Source organism: Leopardus geoffroyi, chromosome A2 (genome assembly GCF_018350155.1).
Source record: "Leopardus geoffroyi isolate Oge1 chromosome A2, O.geoffroyi_Oge1_pat1.0, whole genome shotgun sequence".
Taxonomy (NCBI): Eukaryota; Metazoa; Chordata; class Mammalia; order Carnivora; family Felidae; genus Leopardus; species Leopardus geoffroyi.
The window spans coordinates 66,181,612-66,202,499 of NC_059331.1; the positions used below are offsets into that span (position 1 = coordinate 66,181,612).

The window sequence follows — 20,888 nt, forward strand, 5'->3', positions numbered from 1 at the left end:
GTGTTGCTCCCTTCAGATGCCCTCACCCCTCCTTCTCCCTGTCCTCCACGCCTCCACCCGAGGAGTAATGGTGGCTAATTGGGTCAGTTTCCTGAACTCCCCTGGGCCACGTTTTGTCCGAGCCGGTGTCCCTGTGCGCTGACAGGTTGGCTCCTGGTCGTGGCCCCTGCTGGGGAGAGAGCTGATCGGGACCCGCCCCAGGAGACTTGGGTCATGCCCTACCCTCTGACCGTCCCGTCCCCACTGTGGGGGAGGTAAGAAGCGGTCAGCGGGAGCCACAGACCGTTCAACACAGAGGGAGGAGGGCTTGGGATTTTTTTCTCTGCTTTTTCCTCTTCCTTCTTGTTTTGTTCTGTTTTTGTTTGAGCGAGAGAGAGCAGAGGAGAGGGGCAGGAGGAGAGAGAGAATCCCAAGCAGGCTCCATGCTGAGTTGGGTGGCAGGTGGTGGTGGGGTTTCTGGCAGGGGAAATACAGGAGGCATGGGGGAGGGCCATGTGCTGTCTGGGTATGTCCCACAACCTGGCACCAGTTCCACAGCGATGCAGGACACAGGTGGGAGGGGATACAGGCCCCGGGGAGTCTTCTAGACTGAGTTCAGATTAAATTCCAGAGGAACAGGGGAGCCCGGTGTGAGAAGAAGAAGGTGATCGAGTTGTTCTGTTAGCTGCACAACTTTCTCGGACCTCAGTTGCCTCCTCTGGAAACCGGTGCCTCGCCACCACTCAGGTTTACTGAGCACAACCAGGGACAACTGTGAAAACCTGGGGGAGAGATGAACGCACGACCCACATGGCTGGATCAGTCCCCCTTCCACGGTCCAAAGCCCAAGCCTTCGAGATACGGGACGTAACACAATCCCAGCAAAGGATAAATTTAGCATAAAGCTGAACCCTTCCCTCAGGAGAGAAAGGAAACAGGGGTAGGGTGCGCTTAACTGGACAGCCTTTCTCATCTTTGAGGTCCCCTTCTGGACACCCCCCTCGCTGTGTCTGCCCCCCTCTTGGTCTGGCTGAAGAGCGAGGCTGCTGTGGGGAAAGGGGGGGGGGGGCAAGTTGTGTGCAAAGACCAGGGCTCAGAGGCTGGGAAACGGCGTATTTTTGCACGACCACCATGCCTCACACTATCCTTGTCCCTCCAACACGCTGAGCAAATCCTGCCACAGGGCCTTTGTACCTGCTCTTTCCCCTGCCAGTTACACATCCACCCATGGTCTGCTCTCTCATTTCCTTCAGGGTTCTACTCAAACATCACTGTATCCCTAAGGACTCTCTTCATCGTCCTATTTTATTCTTCATCCCTTCTCCTGATGTTCTCCTATGCACTATCAGCTTCCAAATATACTTAATATTTTGCTTATGTTGCGTATGGTCTGTCCCCTCCCCTATAAAGTAAACTCCATGAGGACAGGGATTCTCATCTGTTTTGCCTTCTGCTGCCCAGAGGAGTATAGAGGCAGTCATATGTGTTGATTGAAAAAAATGAATCTCTCCTTTCTGCTTTGGGGCTACGGGCATCCCAACAAACCGTAGCATAAAGTCACAACTTCCACACAATGAAATTCATTTTCTTTTATTTGTGGCACTAAAAGACACATAGTGGAGACAGTGTGGTTTGAGAGGGACCGGCTGACGCTCTTGCCCCACCGGGAAGTGAGCAACGGCCATTGGACAAAGCAGAGCAAAGTTTCCATTCTACGTGATGCCTGGATCTGCCGTGAGACATTAAAACGATCCCACCGTGTATCTGTTGCTTGATGAAGACAGAGATTTTATTTCACGAGCTCCTCTTGATTTCTATTCATGTCTTAAAGAGCTCTTCCCAATGCAACAAAGTGCTTTAGAGACAGAAGTGAGAGACTAGTGCTGTGTCTAAACTTCATTATAAATACCGGCGGCAGAATTCCGTGTCCTTCGAAAAGCCTTCCATGTGATACAGGGGTGACCCTGATCTGTTGGGCGAAAGCGCCCAGACTGAACACAAACCGTGAAATACCAGCACAATTTTGATCCGATCCTGACGACATGCAGACACCCAACGTCCCCGCTCCGGGCCCCGTGCAGGATTTCGGAAGGTTCCCAGGGAAGTCACCGGGCTCCACACACAGCCCTCCTGGGGGAGGCTCATTCTACTTCACAGCCCACTGGGGACACCTGCAAGGTGGGGCACCGACCGTCCACGCCAATGCCATTCCGACCTCTGTCACCGCCACCCCTGGAGAATCAGAAATGCCTGTCCATACATCAAGTACGATTTTATTCTGGGTGGGAACAGGTGATTTTTAAAAGCTTAGTTGGTCAGATCATGGTCTGCGATCCTCTGGGAGGTCATAACTCCCAATATTTGAGGGATAAAACTCCAACGGTTTCATGACTCGACAGTCAACTTTGAGAAAAGCCTCTGGCTCTTTTGTTACGAGCAAAACATCACAGAGCTTCTGACATTCGGATCGTTTCAGTCGGTTTCTCCGTATCTCCCTAGAATTCAAAAGATTTCAAACAGCGAAATGGTCGCAACCATCTATCTATGTGGTAAATTCTCAAAGGTCCAGCATTGGCCGAAGGTCACCACGAAGTGTAGTCTTGGGCTCCCGCATTTAGATCCCCATTAACCTGCCAACAAGAAAGGTTTATTGGCAACGTGAAATACTCAGAGGCAAACACGTCTCCTTGGCACCTAAGCTGTGCAGCAGGGCGGAATTCTGCCCTCTCTTGGAACCATGTTGCAGGACTGAAAACCAGCTGTGTGAGTTTGGCCTGTAGACAAGAAAGTCCGCCACGTCCTGACGCCCCCTGCCACGCGGTGTCCTCGAGCGGGGACTGTGGACGGCTCACGGGGGTGGGTTTCTGCCGCGATCTGATCTCATCGAGGATTTACACCAGCAAGGGCACCTGCAGAGGAGAGAGAACCGCGGTTATTCGGGGGAGCCGGATGGCCCAACGGGGTCGGCCAAGGGTGCGGAGGTCCGGGGGCTGAGGCGCTAAGTGCAAGAACATCCTTGCCGTGACTCTCCCTACATTGATACCCATTCTGCTCACGTGCCCCAAGGAGAACGTGTTCCGAAACACAAACACCCTTAACGCCTTCGGTGCCAGTCTTTTTCAGCAGAGGAAGCAGGGACCCGCGCGAGGTCCGCACCTCTGGAGGTCCCCGTCACTGTGCTAGAGCCGTCAGCTGCCCCCAGGCCCCAGCCCTCCCTGAACACCACCCCCCACCCCTCGCTTCTGGGGTCTTCCTCCTCTGGCCAGGCTTTGCATGTGGGGTGCCTCCGTTGGGGATGTCACTTTCCACCTGGAAAGCTGCGTCTCCTTCAAGGACAGGTGTATATACCACCTTCGCGGAAAGGTTCTCCTGACCCCTAGTCGGGGCCCATCCAGTCGCCCCTGGTGCCGTCGGTGACCCCGTTCTACTGCGGTGTCCCAGACTCCCCGCTCCTTCACCGCTGGAGAGGGGCCCCTTGAGGAGAAACCGTGGGGCTCCCCCTCCCCGCTCTGGGCACAGAACTTACTGAGCGCCGCGTATTCGTGGCACGACTGAGCGAATGCGCACGAAAGTCCCTATTCTACCAAACACACGGCTCAAACTTCCACTCGCAGCTCCGCCCCGCACCCTCCCATCGGTCCACCTGCAGAAACCCTGATCTGGAGCGCGTCGAAGGAGGTATTTCAACAGGCTGTGATCACACAGCGAAGCCAGAACCGACCCGTCTGTGCCTCTGAATGGGTCCACTGTAACCAAAACGTGCGCCGGGTTCACCCCATGAGCAGCCCAAACCGAGCGTGTGACGGGATGCGCTCAGGTTTGTCGTCACGGTCTGACGTACACGGCCGGGAGCGGGGGGGATACCCTGGGCCTGCGGGGAAGATGCCTTCGGGGCTGGGGAAAGAGGGTTGCTGCTGCTGTTGTTTCTGTCCCTGCTCGGGGGCCTGCTGGGTGTTTACAGGGACAGTGTCACCCATCTGATCGTGACTCATGGGGTCTGCCGTCAAGGCCAAGCGTCACGACATGCGTGTGGGAGGAGACGCGGCTGTGCGGCCCTAGCAGAGGCAGCAGTGGAGGCATGGCTCCCCCAGGATCCCCAGGGCCATCGGGCTGCCCCCACCTGGCCCAGAAGGAGTCTGGCACACGAGGAAGCCTCTCTGGGGCTTTCATCGCGTCCCTAACCTCGTGAGAAGGTCCTGCGGTCAACAACAAACTGTACCTCTCTTTCTGGCTGAGGACCCACGAAGGCATAGACACTGTCCTGAGCAGGTACCACGGGCCCCGGACCCTGGGGTTTCTCAGCAAGTGCTTGTGGTGTGGATGCTTGCACATGTGAAGGTTTGGAGTGTTTTAAACGTTTATTTTTGAGAGAGAGACACACACACACACACACACACACACACACACACAGAATCCGAAGCAGGCTCCAGGCTCTGAGCTGTCAGCACAGAGCCCGACGCGGGGCTCAAACTCACGAACAGCAAGATCATGACCTGAGCCGAAGTCGGACGCTTAACTGACTGAGCCACCCAAGCGCCCCTGGATGTTTTAAATATAAACACGGGTTAAGAAGGTGCTCGGGGCACATTCCAGGCCCCCTGAAATAACGCATTTAGAAACACACCGCTCAAATTAGCCGCACACAGGTTCCCCGTTACTGTTAGTGCAGGGCTGAGTGGGGGAGGTGGGTGCTGCATGGGTCCCTCTGAGCCCTGCACTCAGAAAGAGCAGCTGGTCCACCGAAGAAGGGTCCACGGACAGAGCAGAACAGCAAATGCTCTCACCCGGAGCTGGAAATCTCTCTGATCGCCACAAATACGGAGGCAGGGAAATTAATTCGTTCACACCGCGAAGGCCACTGTACTCTTGACTGTGTTGAAGGATGGCGTTCCTTTTTAAGGTGGTTGTTCCTTAGGTGCCAAACTGATCCTTTCGCATTTTACTGCATCGCTGCCAGTGTGAAACCCGTGCGATAAAGGTAGGGGGACCGGCCATCCCGAGTGTAGCCCCGACGGTCCTGCCTGCCTAAAAGCCCTCCCAGAACGGCCGGGCACCCCAGTCTGCAGGAGGAGGCTGGGCTGACAGAGGAGCGGGGCATTTGCAGCCCCGGGAAGACCAGGGACCGCCTCAGGTGCACACAGCCCTCCCGGCCACCCCTGGCCTGGAGCCCTCACTGAGCCCAGGAGCTGGTGAAGGGTGATGTGCACACGCGAGCACCCAGGGAGAGTTCTGCCCACGTGGTGTGGACCCCGGAGCCCACAATTCATGGCACTTGCCTCATGTTTACAGGGCCCTAACAGCCCAAAGGGTAAAAGGGAGCCGAAGAAAAAATACGAGGCAAAGTCCCAGTGACCTGAGATTCCCGTGCCGTGACACAGCCCCAAGGGCGTTGGCTGCAAAGCCAAGAGGTCACCGGGCTCCACGCCGAGCAGAGAAGCAGCATCTTGTGAGCAAATACGGAGATGGGCCCCGTTGCCTGAGTTGCACATTTCTCCCCGCGCCACAGATCTGCCGTTCCGCGTAAATAAGGCGGGCAGGCCACTGGGAAAGAGGCACAGGTGCGTCCTCCTACAGGACAAAGCACTGGCTCCAGGCGAGGACCTCGTGGAGGCTGGAGGGGGGGCTGTTGGTCACTCGGAGCACCCAGCCCCTGCCCTCCAAGGTCCCGTCGCCATCAGCGGGTCTCGCGTGACTTTGGTATGCACAGTGCAAGGGGGAGAAGGGGTCCTGGGTCACCGGGTAGAGCAGGGACCCAGTCCTGTGCGTCTGTACACACGGTGGTATGGCTGGGAAGCGCAGTGATAGAGAGCGAAGGGACGTGGTCCCCCGTGTCACACGCATCCCGGCCACTCCTGCCCAAGGGCGGCTCGTAAACCGTTCAGGCCGTCAAAACCTCACACGTGCCATTTGAATGTGGACGGAACAGACCGTCCCAGGATGGATGAGGCAGGTCACGACACTTACGCTCATCCGAGAAACAATCGACAGGAAGGCCCTGAATGCCATTTGAAGCAACAGAAAGAAAGTGGCCGCCCAGGACCTCTCCTGCAGCGGCCCTGCTCCCAAGCTTCAGTCCAGACGCACAGGGCCCCTGCTGTGCCAGCCCCACACCCACCGGTCCGTCTGGTCCTGGCCCCCGTGTCCCCAGCTCAGCCTCACCGAGAGAAAGCCTGAGGGTTACACCTGCCGCGGTTCTGCCCCGCTGTGCAACCTCAGGCAAGCTTTTCGCCTCTCTGGGCCCAGGCTCCTTGTGAGTCCTGCAAGGTACGCAGGGTAACGGTCGTTCTGGAAAGATCCAGGGACCGGTGAAGGAAACGGCACAGGTGAGAAAGGGGACAGTCAGTGGTCATACGGTCACACTTGGCATTATCCAAAATCCAAAGATGTCACATTCTCTCTGTCCCATCCAAAGCTCAACTTCGTTCGCATCTGGAGGTGAAGTCACTCGGCCAAAACACCTGAAATCTGCCGACCTGGAGCCTCACCTCCCACCCCTGCCCCCACATCTGATGTGGATTTCCCTCTGAGAAACTCAAAATCCTCCCCCAGGATCAGCTGGGGGCGGTCGGGCCCGATAGCTGTGCTCTGGGCCCCTCAGGAAGGACACCGGACCGGCCAGTGACCCAGTTCGATACTGGGAACTGTGAGGGCGGGGCTGCCTCAGGTGCTGCGTGGACAGCCACCTTCCTCAGAACCCCGCGGTCTCCTTCTTAGGACCCTGACTTAGCCACTCACCCCAGCTTGTTGGGATATGTGTACATAAGTTCATCGGTACGTAAATTCCACGGAAATGAAAGAAAGCATATAGAAAACCAGAAAACCCCCCGTAATGTTAGCAGCTCTCCCCCCTAAGGAGAGAGAATGTGACATCCTCTGTCTACCCCTGCCATTCAGTCAAGGACGCTGTCTTTTTCCCCCGCATCCTGAGGGGGAGGGGGCTGTGTGTCCAGAGATGACTGGCCAGCATCCGCATCATGGGACGTCTGGAGTCCCTACCGAGGGCCACACGCACATAGCCATGAACGCAGCACTGTCACACAGGGACACAGCTCTGGGGGCTGGCCCAAGCGCAGGGACCATGCCCCCGGGGGAGCTCCCCGTCAGCGGGTGGTCAGGCCATGCTCCGTCGGCTCTCTGGGCTTGAGCAAGGACTGCCCTTCGTGGCCTGCTGCCTGCAGGGATGTGGGCCGTCTCCTGTCCCCTCCGCTGCCACGGGCTCCCAGGTGGATGCAGGACAGTGATCTGCTTTCTTAGCGCCAGCAACTCAGCCATCCCTCCAGGGCCACCTGCTCTCCCACAGCACATGCAACGGGGCGATACCTGCTTTTGAGTACTTTCTGTGCCCAAAGTGACCGGTGTCAGTCCAGTCCTGTGTGACCAAGGCCAGGCCACTCAGGTTTTCTGAGCCTCATCCACTTTCCACAGATCGTGAGAGTAATCTTAGTACTGACCTCTTCAGGTGCACGCGAAAACACCAGCTTAGGGGCTGGAAAGCATCTCTCAGGCAGAAATACGTCCCTCTGGCCTCCCTATAATCAGCATAATTCCCCGAGCCCACCAGAAATGAGCAGGGACAGAGAATCAATCTCAGACAGACAACCATCTCAGAGCTGACAACACAGATCTCAGAAGCCACCCAGCCCAGGAGCCCTTTGGTTTGGGAATCCCATCGGGGTGGTGCAAAACGCATCTGCTTTTTGGGAACGTGAGGGCTACAAGTGTTAGCCCACCAGGAGACCACACAGAAGACGAGAACTGTGGAGAAGCAGAAAGCGTGTGCTCTGCCCAAAAGGCTTCCAACTGAATAATTTCACACATAATGCTAGCCAAGACAGAAGGGGAGAGAGAGAGGGAAAGAGAGAACGAGAAGGAGGCCGGGAGGGAGGGAGGAAGGAAGGAAAGAAGGAAGGAAGAAAGGAGGGAGGGAGGCAGGGAGGAGGGAGGCAGGGAGGAGGGAGGCTGGGAGGAAGGAGGAAGGAAGGAAGGAAGGAAGGAGGAGGAGGGAGGAAGGAAGGAAGGAGGAGGAGGGAGGAAGGAAGGAAGGAAGGAGGAGGAGGGAGGAAGGAAGGAAGGAGGAGGAGGGAGGAAGGAAGGAAGGAGGAGGAGGGAGGAAGGAAGGAAGGAGGAGGAGGGAGGAAGGAAGGAAGGAGGAGGAGGGAGGAAGGAAGGAAGGAGGAGGAGGGAGGAAGGAAGGAAGGAAGGAGGAGGAGGGAGGAAGGAAGGAGGAGGAGGGAGGAAGGAAGGAAGGAGGAGGGAGGAAGGGAGGGAGGGAGGAAGGAAGGAGGGAGGGAAGGAGGAAGGAGGGAGGAAGGAAGGAGGGAAGGAGGCAGGGAGGAGGGAGGGAGGAAGGAGGGAGGAAGGAGGGAAAGAAATCATGTCCACAGCCTCAATCCACGCTGAGAGCCATGACTGTGATGCGTGCTGCCTACAGGACACTTCACAGATGCCTGTCGGGCCTGTCCCTGGACCACAGTCAAGAGCGTGTGGTGCCCTCCCCAAGGATGGGGAACCCTGTATCCCCGGGGAACATGTCTGAGGGCCGACCCCCCAAGCGGTGAAGGCCATCTCCCTCCCTCTGGTCGAGGGGGTAAGGGACGGGGCCTCAGCCATCAGTCACCGCTGCCGTGTTACTGCCTTGGGGCTCCGTGGTGACCTCCCCCTTGCCCCACCCGAACGCTCGCAGGGTCACCCATGGTCACCTTTCGCAGTCGTGCGGCCCCTGTGCCCGAGCGGATGGCGTCCATCAAGGCCTGCCTGGCCTCGGCCGGGTTGCCCGAGCTGGATCTGGACGCCGGCCTGGACGCGGAGGGAGCCTGGGTGGCCGGAGGGGGCGGGGGCAGCAGGGCGGGCGGGGGCCGAATGCCAAGGTCATCCAGTCCTGGCGGCTCTGGCCCGCGTTCCAACAGCGCTGCGTCTCGGAAGCTTCGAAGCTCCTCGGAGGCGAAGGAGGACACCTAAACAACGAGAAGGTCAAAGGACAAGGTCCCAGAGGGCCTTTCAGAGGGGCGACATGCAGCCTCAGCCGGGGAGGCAGGTGTGCGAGCTCGCCCCCCAAGGTCCCCAGCCGGCGCCCATCTCGGGGAGCCTTCCGGAGCACTCCCTGCCCCCCTGCCCCATCTCGGTGGGTGAGGACAGGCCGGGACCAAGCGCCCAGCCGTCGGGGAGGCTGCGTGCCTCCCTCGGTGGGTAATACACCCGCGCTGTTCCTTGGATTCTGAGAGTAGAAGCCGGATGGCACGGTCCTGCCCCTGCTCCTAGGCTGTGCCACATCCGGGCCAAAGCACCGGCAACTTTGTCCCAGGGGTGAGACAAGCCCCCGGCAGCCACGCTGGGGGCTGGGGAGCTCCGGACGCACTGTGTCCCAGGCGGGCAGGGAGGGAGGGATGGGGGCCAGCTTCCTGGTGCGCCTGCCTCTCCCACGCGGGGTGCTGCCCCTCAGCGCCAGCCTCCGTGGTTGCTGGCGTGCCCGCTCTGATGGCGGCTTAGCTGCGGCCCCCGTGTGGGTCGCCGCGGGGCGCGGGGGGTGCGAAGCCATCCCTCCACGGGAGGCCCTGTCTTACCTTCCGCAGGCTGCGGGCACCGCTGTGCCCTCGGATGGCCGCCAGCAGGGCCGAGCGCTCGCCCTCTGCCTCCCTGCAGGACGGCTTCCTGGGCCCTGCCTCCGACGCGTGCTCTGCAATCTGGAACGTTCACAGTGTCAACACGTTTCCCCGGGAAGGAGGAGAAAGGCAAAGCATAGGGCAGCACCAGAGGAAAGCGATACCTATCAGGTGAGGGAGGTGAGGGCTCGAGGATCGATTTTACGGCCCCCGCTGGTGGAAGGTAGAATGTATTTCCGCCTTTGGGCAGGGCGTGAACATTCCACACTGACCTCACGCCATCTAACGACCAAAGCGCATGTGTGTGGGGTGGCATGGGACGGTGGCCTCTTAATGTCGTGTGGCTCCTGACACTGGTGTAGCTTCTGGAGCGGATATGTGCCTTGAAGCTTTGCAGACCTGAACGAGGGCCCGGGGTCCCCACTAGCTGGCAGCGTGGCCGTGGGCCAGCTTGCCTGACTTCACTGTGCCTCCGTTTCCGCCCCTGTGGAATGGAGATGGCTCCCAAAGCTGAGCGTTGGTGCTAAGTGCCTGGACAGGGGAGGCGGGTGTCATAAACTCCGTCCCTGCCATTACCAAGCAAGGATAGTAGACCCCACTAACCACGCAGGAGTGACCGGCAGGGGCCTGAGTCTCTATCTGCTCACTCAAGGACCAGTTACAGATGAGGGGACCCCCAGGTACGGACACTTTACCGCCCACATCTCCCCCCAGGGGGTCAGGGTCTTAAGGGCAGTTTGGACAACCGCAAACCCATCTGCTTTCGTCTCTTTTGTGGTTCTAAAAACTCTGCAGGCAGCAAGGCGAAGCTCCTGGTGGAAATTAAACCGCAGCATTCGCCTCCCTCATTCTTAGCTTGCCCCGCCCCTCCTCCTCCGATGCCACCTGAGAATCTACGTGGGGAGCAACAGGTAGGAAACGGGTGCCTGTGCCCTGCAGGCAGTTGCCTGCCCGTTCACCTTGCGAAGCCTGTCCTTCCCGCCCGCTGAGTGGATGGCCTCCATCAGGGCGCTGTGCAGGGACGTGTCCTTTGGTGCCGGTCTCTGGACAACGGGTCGGAATTTCTTCTTCGGCCCAAAGATGCTGGGTGGCAGGGTGCCGTTGGCTTCGGGCTTCTCCTCCTGTTCTGGGGGCTCCCGTCTGGCGTGGCCACTGGTGCAGGAGCCTCTCGGAGAGTGAGGAGGCTCGCTGGGGATGGGGACCCACCTGGAGCCATTCACCAGGGTCCTGTCTGGAGTCTGATCGTCTCCTGAGCGGGCGGACGGGGGATCTGTACTGTCCAGAGTGCGTCTGGGGATGGATGTTGAGCTGACCCTGTGGTCGCCTAGGCTCTGCTTTCCGCTGAAACTAGAGCTCTGTCCCATAGACACGTGACCCCTCTGGGCGGCCATGACAGGCGGGACACAAGGACTTCTGCAGATGGCAGCCGGGCCGTCTTGAACAGACGACTTTCCATCAGGGCTGCTGACCGGCCCCTGGGGCTGGGCTCCTACCACCGACACCTCCCGGTCAGCACGGAGGCGGGTCTCTGGGAGCGGGCTGGGGGCTGAGCCGTCTCTCCTAGTGGGAGGCCGTCCAGCCAGCTCTGGGGCTCTGCCTTCACGGGTCTCCTCTGCCTGGGCTTTCTGGGGCCCCATCCGCTTGGCAATGGCAGAGGCCACGTACTGACTGGACGTTCTTCTCTGGGGCTTGAGGAACAGGACCTCTGAGGCATTGGCTGCTGGCACTTTCACGTGACGAGTGGCCGCCACGGGGGGCCGGTCTCTCCCCTCCTCCACGTGTCGCCCTGCTTCTTGGTGGGCAGACTGCTGTGGGGGCGATGTCGCTTTGGGGTCCGGGACAGTGGGCTCTGCCCTGAGTCCAGTTTCCTGCTGCTGTGGCCTCGCTGGTGTGGTGGGAGCGGGGGTCCTGTTGGTTGAGCACTCTGGGGGCTGGCCAGAGTGCTTCTCTAGAGAGCCGGACCTCCAGAATTCCTTGACCCTTCCAATGGGTTGGGTTTCCGCATCGAGAGCGGGCGACGACGGGGCTACGGTCCTGCCCCCGTTCGCGTGGGGACTCACCAGATTCCCTAGCTCGTCGATCTTAATGGCCCCTGTTGACAGCGATACTCCTCTGTCGTAACATCTCATCTCCGATTTCGGAGGGACGATTTTGTACGTCGTGAGGCCGTATTTCAATCCGTAACTGCACCCTGGGTTTTGGCCCCGTCGATACCACGATGGCGGTGCTGAGCCACCGTGCTTATCCTCGCCTTCCTTTGCCCTCGCTGGCTCTGATGAACTCGCGCTCTTGCTGGCCTGTGTCTGCCCACTGAGGGCAGAGCTGGGCCCCTCACCGCCGTCCTCTGCATTCGGGTTGTGCGTGGGAAAGTCTGCAGAAGTCGCCTTGGGCTCCATTTTGTTCGGACCCCCATCTTCACAGGGGTCGGACGAAGCGGGTTTGACTTCCTTCCCAAGGCCGTGGGGAGGAGCTGCCAAGTCAGGGACGTCTGCTCTCGTCTCCCGCTGCTGGCTGTTCTCCTCCTGACTTTGCAACAGGTGGCCTCCCCGGCCGGCCACACTCCCCGGGTTAAAAGAACCAGCATTGTTGTTTCTGTTGGAAAACAACCCCGAATCCACAGGATCGTCTAGGACCTCCCCTATGAACGTTACTGGGATCGCGTCCTCATCGCTGTTGGGGACTGTGGCATCTGACACGCGGCGTCCAGACACGCCATTCACCGAGCCGGTGCCGGCTTCATAGCCGTCTTCCAGTTCTGCAAAGAAGGACAAACATAAGTCACAGATTGGCATCGCTGGTGACGATTCCCAAGCCAATCGCTTAGTGTAACCACACCCTGGCTTTGATTTTCCTGCGGTTCTTCTTGTGTAAGTTATTTATGTGCATTTTCAAGCGTCATTCCAATTTGTAATCTACACATGCCTGGGGCCCAAGGCTCAGCCCTGCTGGTTCGACAGAGGAAACTGCACGCCCATGATGTCTCCAGGTACGGCATTCTGGGACGAGGTTTTGCCAACATCCTTCACTTAGAAACTAGTCCTGTAAACCTGAGCCCTCTAGAAACACTGTCTCAGCACAGAACGTGAAGGGGAACTGGGGTCTCGACCTTCAACTTGATCTCGTTCATCAGAAGCGCCACAAAGCACACGGGCGATGAGGTGCCCACACCTTCAGTTAAGAGGCAGATGACTGAACCTTGGGCGTCTCAGAATTAGCCGTAAAGGATTTAGCGGGTCACTTGATCAGAGCCCCAGGGACACAGGGTGAAAGATTTAGCTCTTTCCACCACGTCTGAGAGCTGAAAAGCGAGTAGACAAAACTACTCATCAGCTCTGCCGTCTGCTTCCTTCTGGTTTTTGTTTTGATTTGTTTTAACACATGGCCAATATCTGATTTCTAGATTATTTTCACTGTGTGCCTTTGTTTGTAAGATCACCCGGTTGTCTACTGAGATCCCATGCGTCTGCTTTGGCCTCGCGGTATCATCTCCCCCCACTGTATCTGTAGAAAAGCAGATGCCCCACCAGAAATGGGTTCATGGTCAGGGCGGTGGGTCCTGAATTTCCCTTCAAGAAAGGCCACACATTAGCAAGCAAAGGGGTGGGAGCGTGCTCACCTGTGTCACCCAGTGCTCCCCAAACCCATTTTGGCACTGGAAAACTTTTTGTTTTAAATATTTATTTTATTTTTGAGATAGAGAAAGAGAGACAGAGCGTGAACAGGGGAGGGGCAGAGAGAGAGGGAGACACAGAATCTGAAGCAGGCTCCAGGCTCCGAGCTGTCAGCACAGAGCCCGACGTGGGGCTCCAACTCCCAAACCGTGAGATCGTGACCTGAGCCAAAGTCGGACGCTCAACCGACTGAGCCACCCGGGCGCCCCTCTTTTTCTCTGAATGTGTGTAGAATCCTTCCCGATGTGCAATATCAGTACCATCGAGAGGGATTTTAAGCCGCTATTGAGACGTCTCCGCAGTGCGGTTAGCAGCCCCGATCAGAGACGCAATCTCCAGAGCTGTGCTCACTTGCTGGCCTCACACCCAGGCTTTCTTCAGATGGACCAGGGTTCCTCCCGCACAACCTGTCCCCATGGAGCTACAAACCTGGTCAGAAAAAACAACCCCCAGAGTCTCCCAGCACACAATGCGATGGCGAAGCAGGGACTGCTCTCACCTTCCAGGTCTCCGTCAAGTTCCTCCAGGGTTTTCTGGAACTGCCCGGTGATAAAGAGGTCTTCGTTCCCTCTGCAGGCTGTGGCAGCTTCCTCAGGTCTAGGGAAGACCAGAGAGAAAGGGAGGGCATTTATTTCTCTCATTACTGCTTTACTCTTTTCTGGAACGATCTGAGGAAGGCACAACGTGCGGCCAAGTTCACGCAGTTCTGTATCCACGGGGCTCTGGCGCCCTGGGAGCTGCTGGGACACAGACAGGGGGTGTGTGCGCGTGCACGCGGTAGCGACAATTGACGGCAGGGGAGGCAAGGACAGGGATAACAGTTCCTGCCCTTGGACCTGCCTTCCACCCCCCCAAGACTGGAGAAAGCACCTACCAGGGAGGGATGCCCGCTGTCCCTCTGTGCCGTGTGCAGCCTGCACATGCGAGACCCCAGATGCAGGACTTTGGCGCAAATTATCGTATTATATAAGCCTCACAAGCAATTTATAAGGCAGGTAGTGTTGCCATCGCCGTCTACAGATAGGGAACCATGTGCCGAGAGACTAATGGACCCACCCAAGGTCACATGGGCTCCAAATCCCAGGGGGGTGGGGGCAGGGGGGAGAACTGGCCATGCCTGATGCCCAGAGGCACAATGTGGCCCCTGCCACCTGGACATCTGGGAAGATGTCAAGCCGCCCGCCGAGGGGAGCCGGATCTCGCCTTATTTGCGTCACTGGGACAATAGCATCCACGAGACGGCTACGGCCAAAACAATTTCAAAGCAGCTTTTGCAAGGGCCCTTGTCTCTGTGCTCGCCGCGCGGACCACAGAAACATGTTGACGGCAATTGTCTGTCTTCAGTGAGAGCTGAAGGGCTTTTCCGCTGATTGTGAAAATTGAGGACCAATTTCCTTCATTGCTAATCAGGCCCAGATAATGATGCCCGGGGTATGCTTTTTTGCATGATCCTCACTTACGTAGCAAAGTTTGTGTTCTGATAAACGAGTCTTTCTTTCTTGGTGACTGTGTCCTTTTGGGAGCCAGGAAGCAGCTTCCAGATTAGTCTCAGCTAATGTCCTCTGACAACCCAGACAAAAGGGGCCAGTTGGAGATGTGTGTGCATGTGGGCCAATTAATAAGGACCGTAAGGGGCACAAGGCTCTCTTTCTTACTGCTGCTGCTGGGGCTTTAATTGAATGCATTTTCTTTTTCTTTTTCTTTCTTTCTTTTTTTTTTTTTTGAATGCATTTTCTTAAAGTGTGTTTTTCTCTTTCATGGAATGTGATGGTTTAAGTACATTTAATTTAAACAGTTGACAAAATACAAGGTACAGAAAAAAAACGCAGAGTGATATGTAAAATAGTATTCAAAACTGAAACCAGCACTTTCTAAAACGCTTGCTGTTCATTTTGATGGTTAAAGCCTGGCTAAACAAAATTACATAGGTACTTTTTCTTCAAAGTACTCGTGTTGACTTCAAAGGATGCTCAACCACACCTCTCTATGAGAACAGAATGATATTCATATGAATTAAAACCTAATTTAAAATAAAAATCCCAGGAATGCTATTCTGTTTTTTTTTTTTAACGTTTTTTTTTTATTTATTTTTGAGACAGAGAGAGACAGAGCATGAACGGGGGAGGGGCAGAGAGAGAGGAAGACACAGAATCAGAAGCAGGCTCCAGGCTCTGAGCCATCAGCCCAGAGCCTGATGCGGGACTCGAACTCACGGACCTCGAGATCGTGACCTGAGCTGAAGTCGGACGCTTAACCGACTGAGCCACCCAGGCGCCCCAGGAATGCTATTCTGTACATGTTACACTAGAAACAAGTCATGGAAGCTGACGAAATGCAGTGGGGCTGAGACCCTCACACCCATTGCTACTGGAAAGCCGTTGGGAACACACATCAAGAAACAAAAACGTCGCTGTAACTTTGTAAGAAGTTCGGTTCCCTCATCTCTGGTAATTTGCCTTAAGGAAACGATCCTACAGCGGGAAATATGTGAACACAACGTTGGTTGAATTTAGGTGAAGAGTTCCCACATACCCAGCCGTCAGGGTTTGCCTAAAGCACCACATGTTGATTTCAAAGGGTGTTAAAATCGGTCACTATGGTGAATCTGGATTCTCTGTGGAAACACAGATCAATGCTCAAGCCAGCACGTTGTGTGAAGAAATCAAGATACATACACAGAATGATTGTGATGATCTAAAAATAGCACATGCCCGCGGCTCCCGGGGGGCTGTTGGTTCAGCCTCCAATTCCTGATTTCAGCTCAGGTCATGATCTCATGGTGTGCAAGCTCCAGCCCTGCGTTGGGCTCTGTGCTGACAGCCTGGAGCCTGCTTGGGATTCTCTCTGTCTTCTCTCTCTCCCCCTTCCCCGCTTGCACTCTTACTCTCTTAAAATAAACAATTAAAAAAATTAAAAAAAATAGCACATCCCCACGGGCAAGGGAAGTAAAGTTTAGTCAACCCACCAACCACTGTGACTTGTGGAAATGAATGAATTACAGTCAATATTTTATCCTTTTCTGTCTTGAATTATGCTCATTTGGGTACAAAACGCAGCTTGAACGATGGGCAATGTTTTAGATGGCTAAATTTAAAATAATCCCTTTGGGCCCTTTTTGACCATGAACGAAAACTCTGTTTGCAAAGTAGATTACATTTTGTTATACGGTGCATGATACTCACGGCACATTGTGTTTATGTTTTATTTTACTATCATTGCTTTTTTTTTTTTTTTTTCTGAGAGAGAGCATAAGCAGGGGAGGGGGAGGAGGGGGAGAGAGAGAGAGAGACAGAGAGACAGAGAATCCCAAGCAGGCTCCATGCTCAGTGTAGAACCCGATGTGGGGCTCGATCCCAGGACCCTGGGATCGTGGCCTGAGCAGAAATCAGTCGGACGCTCAACTGACTGAGCACCCGGGTGCCCCTACAATTTGATTTTGTTATGAGTGTTTAACAATCCCAGTGAGTAGCTATTAGCCTGACAACCATACCGAGGCGGCCGAGACCAGGCCTGCGTGTGAGCTCGATTGTCTTCCTCCCGCCCAGGCTGGAGCCTGAACCGCCCCCCAAAAGCCATCGGGAGCCAAGCCCCAAGGTCACAAGGTGTTCCCCGCCCCTCTGCAGTCCAAGCCCCCTTGTTGAAGTGGGGGACCCTGCTCTGAATCCCATTCCCTCCTACCTGCTTCTGCTCTCCTGAGCCTGCGTCCCCAGCACCACACAGGCGTCCCCCAGATGCTGTAGCTCAGTCCCAGCTCTGCTGACCCAGCCCCATTCCACCTCTGCCCGCCTGGCACCTCACGTGGTCCTCTGACCAGATCCTCCGGTGTGAGCCTGCTTTCTCGGGGCCCCGCCTGCCCACGGGGACCGAGTAGACACGGGACAGGAGCCACCGGCCTGGGAGGGAGGGTCCACCCATGGTCCTTGGCTGCGCTGTTCCCGAGGCTGCTGAACCTCTGGGGTCTCTAGGCAAGGGGAGAGGCGAGGTCTGGAGGCCACTTTGCTCATGATGCTGGCTCCTTCCCTGATGCAACGCAGGGGGGTCCCTGTGCTCTGGGCCCTGAGCTCCTGGTGAACGGACTATCTGGCAAAAACCAACACCAATGTCAACGCATGTATTTTGCTTCCCAATGTAAAATTTTGCGAGGAAGAGACGTAGCGATATCCGCTTCTCCTTTCTCCCTCACCCCCATCTACTGGCCCCCAAAGGGTTAGTCAAGGATGGAAACTACTGCTCTGTCCCTGCAAAAACCAGTTCCAAGGGCCTCCTCCCAGGGTGGGGGGGAAGCCAGAAATCTGGGGGCTTAGCAGGAGAGTTCTAGACCGTGTCCCCGGAGTGGAGAGCCGGCCACAAGCGTCAGCGTCTTTGTAGCTGAAAATAACCGTGCACAGGTGTCCCTCTCCCCGGCACCTTCCCACCCCCCAGTCTTCAGCTGGGTTTCCTGACGGCGGTCTGTTTTGGCTGAAGACCAGGAAAATGAATCACAAGCCGTGCTGACACTTTTACCGGCTTGCACACGCCGAGTACCCATCACCAGCAGCGAGCGTGGCTGCAGAGGTTTGCAGGCCACCGCTGCATCAACGCGAGGGACAAAGGGCGGAAGGGTGGGGGGCGAGGGCATCAGGGTGACAGACCCCCCTCCCCCGCCCAGACCCGGCTCGGCCTCTCCAGCTCCGGGTAAAACGACCAGCGGAGGCGATCAGGTCTGATCAGCCGTCGGAAAAACAGGTTTCGGTTTTTTGTTTTCATTTTAGAGGAGAAACAATAAAAGAGCACGGGCTGATTCTGGGCGATTCGGGCACATGTGAGGCCACGTCTCTTTTCGATGTGGCTAAAAGAGCTTCTGCAAGTAATGTACCCAATGGCAGAATTAAAAAAAAAGAAGTCTAAGAGGAAAAAAAAAATGTCTCTTTCAGGCTGGGATTCAATTTGCTGACAAGCCAACGGACCTGTGCGTTTTCAAACAATTAAACTCCGTACGCTAAAGGCAGGAAGCTTGGGGCGCCTGGGTGGCTCAGTCGGTTAAGCGTCCGACTTAGGCTCAGGTCATGATCTCACGGTGTGTGAGTTCAAGCCCCGCGTCGGGCTCTGTGCTGACAGCTCAGAGCCTGGAGCCTGCTTCGGATTCTGTGTCTCCCTCTCTCTCTGCCCCACCCCCGCTCATGCTCTGTCTGTCTCTCTCTCTGTCAAAAATAAAGGCAGGAAGCTGGGAAAACACACAGTTGATGATGGGCATGTGTGCTCAACTTCCCACCCCGCTGACCAGCGCGCCTGTGTTGACAAAGCTTCAGACTTCTAGCACCACGGTGTCCCCTGGGAATGGAAGAGGAGCCACACACGTCACTTAAAATCTCATGGTCAAAAAAAAAAAAAAATATGATCGTCACATTAAACACCGTGGTAAGGAGATGAAGGGGAAATGAATTACTCTAAGTCTGCTTTTATGACACCCTCGTTAGTATGACTTGATTTAACCCAGTACATAGTCCACACTGTCATCACCACTAGGTACCCTCGCGGAATTGACAGGAAACGCTCCTTTCTTTGCACCAAAGTCGGCGTGTCACCCGCTGGGCAAGAGCTCCTGTTCGCAGCAGCAAAGTGTGGTTCCGAAATAGCTGGAGTGGTTTTTATTTATTTTTTTAACGTTTATTTGCTTACTTTGAGACAAAGCAAGAAAGTGTGAGAACGGGAGGGGCAGAGAGACAGAAGGAGAGAGAGAATCCCAAGCAGGCTCCGTGCTGTCAGCGCAGAACCCGACGTGGGGCTCAAACTCATGAACCGTGAGATCATGACCTGAGCTGAAATCAAGGGTTGGACTGAGCCACCCAGGCACCTCTGCACTAGCTTTTTTTTAAAGTTTTTTTTTTTAATTAAAAAAAAATAATAATAATGTTTGTTTATTTTTGAGAGACAGAGACAGAGCATGAGAGGGGGAGGGGCAGAGAGAGAGGGAGACACAGAATCCGAAGCAGGCTCCAGGCTCTGAGCTGTCGGCACAGAGCCCGACGTGGGGCTTGAACCCACAGACCATGAGATCGTGACCTGAGCCAAAGTCAGGTGCTCAACCGACCGAATCACCTAGGTGCCCCCCACTTGGAGTGGCTTTTAAAAGCCCCTTTGCAAAAATGTAGTTACAAAGTGTCTGGGTTCTAGGAGGTATTCAGTGTTTCCAAGTGCTCTTGGCAGGGGCGGTCATGAAATTCTACGATTCCAGAAGGTGAGAGATGTTTCCAAGAACTCTGGGTGCAGAGTTCCTGTGGTCACAGAGTCCAGGGGCCCCAGGCTGGCACCAGCCAGTGGAAAGGCAGGACCCCACCCTGTCCATCCCCTCTGCTGCCCCACACAACCTCAATCCCGAGACCAGACCAGGCACACGTGCCCTACAGGGCCCGGTAGGGTCTCACTGTTAATGTCCTCATGCCCACCACTGGCTGTTGAGTGAGGCTAGATGGCCTTGGGAACAGCCAGGCAGAGGGCAGGGGATGAGGGGTGACAGGAGCCACGACAGGGAGGCTCCCGTGTCTTGAAGGAGCTGTACCGTGTCTTTTGTGGCACTAACCTCGCTTTCAGTGTCCTCCCATCACCAAGGGACATGGCCTGAAACCCACATGTCCAAGCTCTCATCTGCTCCACTGCTGAGCTCATGTTTCCAAAAGGCACCCCAGAATTTCCAGTCCCACATGTTGATACTCAGATGGATACAATGTCTGAGGACAACAAGACTGCCTTTGGGATTCAAGGGTTTAGAAATAATACAAGTTCATGGCGCCTGAGCGGCTCAGTCAGTTGCGTGTCTCCCACTCAGGTCATGATCTCACAGTTCGTGAAGGCAAGCCCCACGTGAGCTCAGTGCTATCTATCAGGACAAAACCTGCTTTAGATCCTCTGACCCCCTCTCTCTGCCCCTTCCCTGCCTGCATGCGCGCTCTCTCTCTCAAAAATAAATTAAAAAAAAATAATAATAATAATACAAGTTCCATTGGGATGTCCCCGGGTGGGTAGGAGACAGAGTTCTCTCTGTTCTTCCCCTTTATCTATGTACAAATATGCATATGTACACATACATATGTACATATATCTACCACACATATACACACGTAGTTTCTTCCCAAAGATGCTATCTGGCTTAACGAGGCAGATGATCAGAGCCTGACCCAGGGTGCAAGGGTTCCCCAACAAACCAAATTTCTTTTTTTCCTCAGGCAGCTGCAAACAATAACTTCGACAGCAACAATAAGAATACCAGCTATCAGTTTTTGAAGGCTGCAAATATGTCAGGTGCCATTCTTACTTTTTCTTTTTTTAAGAGTATTTATTTTTGAGAGAGAGCGAGCATGAAGGGGCAGAGAGAGAGAGAGAGAGACAGAGAATTCCAAGCAGGCTCTGCACTGTCAGTGTGGAGCCTGATGTGGGGCTCGAACTCACTAACTGCGAGATCGTGACCGGAGCCGAAACCAAGAGTCAGAGGCTTAACCGAACCGAGCCCGGCCCAGGGCGCCCCTGCATGTACTAAAGAAATTGATGTGACAGCCAGTCACTGCCCCCAGGGGACAGACATGACCTCAGGCAGTCTGACCCTGGAAGGTGTTCCTTAAGTGTTAGGAATGTTGCCTCAGGCCACATACAAAGGGAAGATGCC

At 55.6% G+C, this 20,888-nt stretch overlaps 1 protein-coding gene across 6 annotated transcripts in view; it reads right to left on the bottom strand.

Moving 5' to 3' along the window:
- Positions 1–1,553: 1,553 nt before the first annotated feature.
- COBL (cordon-bleu WH2 repeat protein) overlaps positions 1,554–20,888 on the bottom strand; it is a 273,215-nt gene continuing 253,880 nt past the window's right edge. For 3 of the 6 annotated variants that reach the window (XM_045494295.1, XM_045494296.1, XM_045494298.1), the window contains 5 exons: positions 13,749–13,846; positions 10,538–12,333; positions 9,540–9,659; positions 8,679–8,933; positions 1,554–2,609 (listed from right to left, as the gene is read on the bottom strand). In XM_045494295.1, the coding sequence (XP_045350251.1) occupies positions 2,562–2,609; positions 8,679–8,933; positions 9,540–9,659; positions 10,538–12,333; positions 13,749–13,846 (2,317 nt within the window). In that variant the 3' untranslated portion in view covers positions 1,554–2,561. Of the gene's footprint in view, positions 2,889–8,678; positions 8,934–9,539; positions 9,660–10,537; positions 12,334–13,748; positions 13,847–20,888 lie in introns of all 6 variants that reach the window. The other 3 variants (XM_045494300.1, XM_045494297.1, XM_045494299.1) reach the window with 1 other exon arrangement.